The sequence below is a fragment of the Aulonocara sp. 'chitande type north' Nkhata Bay genome, linkage group LG19 (genome assembly GCF_057382095.1).
Source record: "Aulonocara sp. 'chitande type north' Nkhata Bay isolate Kocher_YH1m ecotype deep benthic linkage group LG19, A_spYH_male_GT1.1, whole genome shotgun sequence".
NCBI classification, from domain to species: Eukaryota; Metazoa; Chordata; class Actinopteri; order Cichliformes; family Cichlidae; genus Aulonocara; species Aulonocara sp. 'chitande type north' Nkhata Bay.
The window spans coordinates 30,605,557-30,613,226 of record NC_141362.1 but is presented as its reverse complement, the minus strand read 5'-3'; the positions used below and the strand labels follow the sequence as shown (position 1 = coordinate 30,613,226).

The 7,670-nt window shown below is 38.5% G+C and overlaps 1 protein-coding gene across 1 annotated transcript; it reads right to left on the bottom strand.

Moving 5' to 3' along the window:
• Positions 1-3,473: 3,473 nt before the first annotated feature.
• On the bottom strand, positions 3,474-7,238 carry LOC147307375 (CD209 antigen-like protein C). Its single transcript, XM_086274283.1, has 5 exons — positions 7,232-7,238; positions 5,247-5,507; positions 4,986-5,146; positions 4,653-4,906; positions 3,474-3,748 (listed from the first exon to the last, which is right to left on the bottom strand). Exons 1-5 carry the CDS (start codon positions 7,236-7,238, stop codon positions 3,598-3,600), a joined length of 834 nt encoding a protein of 277 aa, XP_086130409.1. The 3' UTR covers positions 3,474-3,597.
• Between the last annotated feature and the right edge of the window lie 432 nt (positions 7,239-7,670).

Below are 7,670 nucleotides of genomic sequence, written 5' to 3'. Positions count from 1 at the left end.
GTCTCGTGTAAACTGTATGTGGTGCTAAATAGGCCTATACTACTGTACTTTAATGCCGGTCACAAGGGTGGTGCTTCAAGAGCCATATATTCTATGAGGTGGTACTCATTGTGAAAAGTTTGAGAATCACATGCTCTAGTACCTTCTTGGCCTCCTCTTCATTTTCGATCACATCACATCTGTGTGTGTGTCTTTAATGTAAAATATCTAATATCAAACTAAACTTTGGAACAAACACCAATGCTGATCAAAACTCACCACATTTGTATGTTTCCATGAATACCCTCAAAATACATTTCCAACATGTAAAATCCCCTTGTCCCCTAATATAGTTGCTCAGCGTTCATTTTTTTGGTGATCGGACTGTGAAATTCTACAGAAAAGGGAAACTGAAGTTGTATTTTTGTCACGTAGACTGTCATAGTAACAGTTAATCCCAAGAACTCCAACGACTACCAGCAGAATACCATTCATAAAGTGTTGATTTACACTTTTTACATGCCAATATATGATAATTCTCTTAAATCTTACTTTAAAACTATCATCATCAAGGCTTATAAGTAATAAAATGATTTAGAACACACCATTTTATAACCTCAAAATATTTTGCAGTTGTTGGAGATGACAGGAAAAACACTTTCAGTTTGAGTCCTTGTTCAGTCCTCTGTGGGATTTCCATTATAATATTGTTAGTTCTGCTAGAGCCACTCGCCGAGCTGGGGAACCACTGCATCTAGTGCTCCGATTACCACTGGGACCACTGTTACCTTCACCCTCCACATCCACTCAAGCTCTTCTCTGAGCCCTTGGTACTCCTCAAGCTTCTTGTGTTCCTTCTTCCTGATGTTGCTGTCTTTTGGTATCACTACGTGTATCACTATGGCCATGCTTGTTTACCACTACTATGTCTGGTTGTTAGCTATCGCCATTCGGTCCATCTGTATCTGGAAGTCCCACAGGATCTTAGCTTTGTCATTCTCGACCACCATAGGGGGCGTCTAAAATTTTGACCTTGGGACTTCCAGGACGTACTGGGCACAGATGTTTCAGATTACTACGCCGGCCACCTTGATATGGCTTTCCATGTATGCCCTTCCTGCTAGCACCCTGCTGTTTGTGTGCTGGATTGTCTCAGGGGCATCTTTACTGGGCCTACTGCGGTGTGTTGGGTCTTCACCTAGCACGCCATGGCTGACTGATCTGGATAGGGACAGTGTCATAGGGCAACTCCAAGGTGGTGTCCCAAAAAAACAACTTGCAGCAGTATTGGGAGTGAGCTCTTTTGTACCATCTCCAAATTAAAGACCGAGTTAAATGACATGTGAGAGACAGCTTGAGAAGTTTCAGTCCACACATTAGTTTTTTCATAGCTGAATGAAATTATTTCAAGTGGATGTTTGTGTCGAGCATGATCATCCCCATAAAGAATTTAAATTGTCTGGTAAGAAACTGTAAAGTAACATTGACTCATCACTGAAGACTACAGGAGCTATGAATAGAAAAATATTATTTTAATTTCAAAGGTTTACAGTTGTATACAAGATGTTTCCTGTTGGGTCTGTGTTTCCACAAGCCCCGCTGGTTTAGAAACTTATTCTCGTTAACAACAAAAACAAGACGAACATCTTTTACTTGCTAAGCAAGGGAGACCCAGCCGGTGTCTCAGAAAGCACTCTGAATCCTACCGTAGACTGACCCCAACGACGGCCTCCGCTTGCTGCCTTTTATTGGGAAAACAGTTCACACAATACACATCACAGCAAAAGCACCTCCCACCGTGAACCCCCAAATGGTTCTAAGACAAGGCACTATGTGTGTGTATGTATAAACATCGGTATGCATGTGCAAGAACGTGTGTGTGTGTGTCATGTGAGAATATGTGTTTCTGTGTGCGTGACTTCCAACTGTTTCTAACAACATCCTTAGTCATAAAATGGTAATCTCCCCCACACCCAATATATGGTTCAATTCCTGTATTGGTTCACCATGCACAACACAGTGAAGCCACAAAAGGGCAGGAAGCTTACCACACAAGAAACAGAATCTTCACAAGGGATGTGTCTACAATAATCCTCCCCCAGCACAGAGTAGCTGGAGAGGTGGTCAGAGACAAAGGAATGTCTTGATCCTATAGACTGAACTAACACCTTACAGATTTAAGAAACACAATGACAACATTCAATAATTAGACTTAACATTTCCAACCAGCTCATTTAAGATTCTGAAAATCTGAACTGCAGTACGATCACATTAGCCACATCAAACTCCTCTTTTGTTGTGCTTTTTATCCTGTGACTCATTTGTTCAGTCGTAACCATCTTCTGGCTTTTTTATCTCAACCAAAGAGATGTAAATGCCACAAAAGTGCACATAACTTTTGTAAGCTGAAGCAGAATTTCATAATGATTTGTGCACATTATTGATTGGTACATGTGGGTGGTCTCCTCATTACCACCATTCATTTGCCCATTCATGTCTCACTGTGTCTTGTGCTAAACTTGTCGTGGACCTACCTAGAGATGGAAAGCTTAGCACCATAACTAGAAAGAATGTTCAAACGAGCCACTACTGGTGCTGAAAATTTGGTAAAAAGCATCCCTGTGATGACAGTTAATGACTGAAATGCAGACTTCATTCATGGAACTGAAGAAGTTTAAATAAACATGAGTTTGAACTATTTTGGTAAAGAGAATATTTCATACATCCCTCACCTTTGTCACAATTATGCTGCCTTAGCACACTCAGAAATTAGTTTTTGAATGTGAAATATACGATTCATTAAATATTCTCAGACACTGTTTTCCCTCTGCAGATATGCTCTCTCTTTATTTAGATTGTTTCTGACATTTACATTTGTCTTAGAAACTGTTTTTCAAAAGTTATGATTTTTAGAGGAACATATTCTAACTCTTTTAAAGAAGTAAACTGATAATATCATGCGCTGTACACGTGATGGACAGCAGCTACTCTGTCAGGCCTAAAATGAATAACAGGAAGCAGCCACAAAATTCACTTATTATCCCTTCAGATGCTCACCAACATGCTTGATCTCGTTTCTAAATTATCCAGTAATCCAGTTAAGTTGAAGTCTTATATAATTCAAATATTCCAGAAATATGTTATTAGCCTTCCAAAATATTTTCTACAGTTAAAAATACTGACTAAAGTATAAATAATGACTTTGACTCTCTATTTATCATCTTTCCTTTTGTACACAGGCTGCTAAAAGAAACAGGTTATTAAAGCTGCAGTTTTAATTGTTACCAGGCACAAGTGTTTCTTAATGTGTTCATCAGCAGATGAGGTGTAAACAGACATACTGGTATAATATTGTGTTAATAATGTAAAACACTGTAAGTCTGTATATATTTTAGATGAACAATTTACTGTAGCATTGCTGTAGATAAATACAGGGTACACATATGGGCATAACAGTTTTAAACAGCAGTTTACTTTAATATAAATGTGCTGAATAATGCTTTTTCATGTTAGCTGTAAGATTTGCTAATATGCTAAAAGGTTTATTAAATGCTTACAGAGATTTGTCTGATAGCAACTTGTGTTTATGTAAGATTGTGATGCATTATTGCAGATATTTTAGCTCAGTGGTTTTGGTGCTTTTTCACAAATCCATTTCATTTGGGCATCACATTTAACGTCGTTCCAGCTCTTGTAGAAGTTTGCTTTGGGATACAGCGCTGCACAGTCCTCATTGTTGATATCATTTGGCTCTCCATCATTCCAGTACCTGAAGCAAACGACAAGTTACACTGCTGAGACAGGATTTCCTTTCACGCGATTCACATTAATTGTTATTCACCTTTTATCTTATTCGTGTAATTTATCCTTCAGGAGGACAAACACAACTGACCGCTGATTTACACAAGTTTCACCGTGTGTATACGTTTAATCAGGCCTCCTCCTGACATTCTTTTGTTATTTCAAAAAATGATTACCTTGATATTAATTGTGTTTTAACTTTTGTACAGTTCTTTGTTGCTTTTATGTCTTCAAAAAGAACTATATAAACTTTACTTTACGTACTTTTCATTCTTAATGTGAAATTTCCAGCAAATCTTACATTACATGCTACATTAAATGAAAAGATGCACAGTATTCAAAGACCAAGAAGAAGTTTTTGTATATCTGTATGTGGAGAATGGACTAAGTGTATAATTAAAACAAAATGAAAACATAAAAAAGTAGAAGTACGAATGTATATGTTCATCTGTTGTATTCTATTTAATCAATTTAGCGTAGCAGGGGGACTGGAGCCTATCCCAGCCACCGTAGGCGGAAAAGGCCGGGTACACCCTTTTGGCTGTAGTAATGTAGATTGTTGTTTTGCATTGTGCATTGCATATTGCATTACATATGTATGTGTATATAGAGATGTGTATTTGTATGTATGCATATATGTGCATATATGTCATTGCTGTACATATAGATGATATTGAGCTGATAATTTTAATTGCATCAAAGGGATTGGATTAAATAAGTTTATAATGCCTCCTAACTCATGCTAGCAGGTAAAATAAGCTGTGTAGTGTTGTTGGAGACAACTCAATGTACAGTACACTTTTGTTGTTTATGTTTATATTTCTTCATGTTTGAAATGAAAGCAGTCATTTTAAATGACACTGAACTCTTACCCTTCAGCAAGTAATGTTCCATCCCACCATTTCCAAGTCCCTTCCTCATGGACGTCTCTCAGTCCGATCCAGAAGCCCATTGGGGGATGAGGCGTATCTTGATGATTTATTCTTCTGCTTATCCAATCCAGAAACTCAGGGTCTCTGTGAGGCATCCAAGGTCTCACACGGCGAGGAACGTCAGACTCCCAGACCAGGTCACGAGTTTGTGTCGGGGCAGCTTGATGATTTATCAAATAATTGACTGTTGAGTTCTAACGAAAAAAGAAACAAAACCAAAGATAAATTTTCAGAAATCTGCATGAACACCGCTCCACAGAAATACTAACAAACCTCTTCATCTTGGCTGTCTATGATTATAAGATCTCCTCCCTGCAGCTGACAGAAATCTCTGGATTCCTTCCATGTTTTGAATTCATTTGACTTCAAGGGGAAGTAGTAACATACAGAGTTCATTAAAATCCATCCTGCAGGACAGTGTTTGCAGCCATCGCCTGTTTCCAAAAGAAAATACCACCATTATAGAAAATTATGAAACAAATCATTATGCTTTTACAATTGTATCATATACAGAAACAATGAAACCGGTCTTACTAAGCATTGATAAGCGTGTTCTCATGGCTTCAATTTCCTTTGTAACTTTTTCCATCTGACTTTTATAGTCATTGCTTCTTTTTGTCTGGTGTTCAAGCTCCCAGTTGGTTTGTGTCTGACGGCTCATCTCACTGTCCAGCTGCTTCCTGGCATCCTTCATGGTTTCCACTGCAGTCTTGTAAGTATCCTGGAGGTTGATGAGCTCTTTGCTGATGCGTTCGGTATCATCGAGCGTGAGGTGAGTGTCTGTGAGTTTGTTATCTGCAATTGTTGAATACGGTTACTGTTAGATTTGTATTGTTGATTGTCATTTATGCTTAGAAATATTTACTTATATATGCTTAGAGTTTTGTAATTAGTTGTAGATTGGTAGAGGTTTTGATCCTTGATAGTCTGCAAACTTTGTGTGTATTAGACAGCACTTTGGGAGCATGAGAGGTCATACCGTGTCTTATTGTTTTATGGTAGGATTAACATAGTTGCGTCTGTTCTAGTCTAAGTGCTCTTTGTTTAGATGAACTGCAGGACTTCCTCACCGTGTTATCTAGGATGAACCATCTAGGGTGAGGGGGAGGCTACCCTCTTCCTGACCAAGGATGTTTGACCCTTTGATCAGCAGGCCACACACACACACACACACACACACACACACACACACACACACACACAGGCAAGGTACTCTTTGTGTGTATGTAGACGTCATATGTTAATGAACTTATGCATATTCATGTAACCTCAATAAAAGAACAGTGGTACGGGAGAACGGACGAGAGCAACTGGGGTCAAGCGAAGGAACGGCGTCTGTCCGGTTCTCTCCCGTGCACAAGAAACATGAAGAAGCTTGCCTACTTGTGTCTTGCTTTGCAGTGTAATTATATTGTCTTCAACGTTCCAGCGGATGGGTTCAAGCTACAAACCTGTCAGTTACTTTTCTTATTCTTAAGTAACAATATTATAAATCAGGTGGTTTGACAACATTGTACATCATCAGTTTTATTTAGAAATGTTATTGTAGATTTCCAAGATTTGTACAAATCATTGTAGCATCAGTACAATGAATCAATAAGCAGGCTGGCAGCAAATTACTCACCTCAGTACATTTAGTCACAGACAGACACATTTTCCCTGTAACTGTGCCTTCGCTCTAACTTTTGTTGAAAATGTGATTTATGTGATGATTTTGCCTAATAGTAAACAGAAATATTTGTCTTTTTCAACATCCTTAGAAATGTTGCTCAACGGCTATCACCAAATGGAGCACTCTAAACTCTGCACTGGAAAAATATCCCTTACTTCACCTGTGATCACACACTTTGGTTTTCCAGTGCAAAGGCAGCTGGCAGAGGAATGGCCAAGGAAAGGAAAGACCTCACTGAGCGAGAAAGATGAGGACAAAAGCTTCAGTGCAGCTGGTCTCAGGGGATGAAGCAAAAAGCCTGATCTCTTAGCAAGGTGAGTTTAATGTTATGATTTATTTTACTTTTTGATGGTATGTTCAATGTATGTTACTTGAATTATACAATGCTCAAGTCATTTTCCACCTCAAGTTTCTCAATATTAAACCTTGTAGCTTTATTCATTTTATTTTTGGCTTAAAAGTAAACAAGAGCAACAAAAAAAACCTAACTTTTTAAAATTCTTTCTGTTCCTCTTTTTTCCTCTGAACACATCCTGACCAGGCTCAATGAGACGGGGGAAGTAAACAGCGATACATTCACCCAGACTGCTGATGTTCCTGTATGAACTGAAAAACTTTGAACATCCAAGAAAAAGCTGAGGTTATTTTCTTTACAGCTCATATGGATCTTGATTGACTGAACATTCAGACTTTATTTAGGACTTTGCTACGGGGAGAGAGGTACCAACATATGTGAGCACATGTGTACACACACACACACAGCATCTCACTTCATGCTTGCCCTTCCCCTAGGCTCTTGTGTCACTCAGCAGTTTGTCGTATTATTGTCTTATTTGTTGAAATTTACAGTCCATGAGCACAAGCAGGGATTTTTGCTTGACCTCATTCTCAGAGGCCTCGCTAATATTTAATGGTCATGAAATATGTCAAACTTTTCTCCATCCCTAAAGTTAAACAGCTGAGAGCATCTTTAGCGCAGCAGAGAAAAAGATGTGCACCATGAACCAGAGTTTAAGTGATCCATTTAAGTGACCCTTATGCCTTTGCTGCTGATGAAAAGTTTTCATCAGAAGAAACACTTCTAATTGTACTTTGCTCCTCACTGTCTTTGAAAGGTAAGCGTAGACAAAACAAATCCAGTAGATGCAGTCTATCTGGAAGTTTAGTATAGTAATCTGTCTTTTTTGTTTTAATGTTTTATTTTGTGTTTTATTTATTTATTATATGGGGGGAAAGTCCTGTCAGCCTTGTGCTGAGAGGGCTGCAGTCATCGATCTTTTTTATTC

Bases quoted from the DNA above. Each gene is read 5' to 3' on its own strand.
- LOC147307375 (XM_086274283.1), bottom strand. The intron at 5,147-5,246 runs GTAAGACCGGTT...TTTTGGAAACAG, and splicing joins AACACGCTTATCAATGCTTA to GCGATGGCTGCAAACACTGT. The intron at 4,907-4,985 runs GTTTGTTAGTAT...TTTTTTCGTTAG, and splicing joins TAGACAGCCAAGATGAAGAG to AACTCAACAGTCAATTATTT.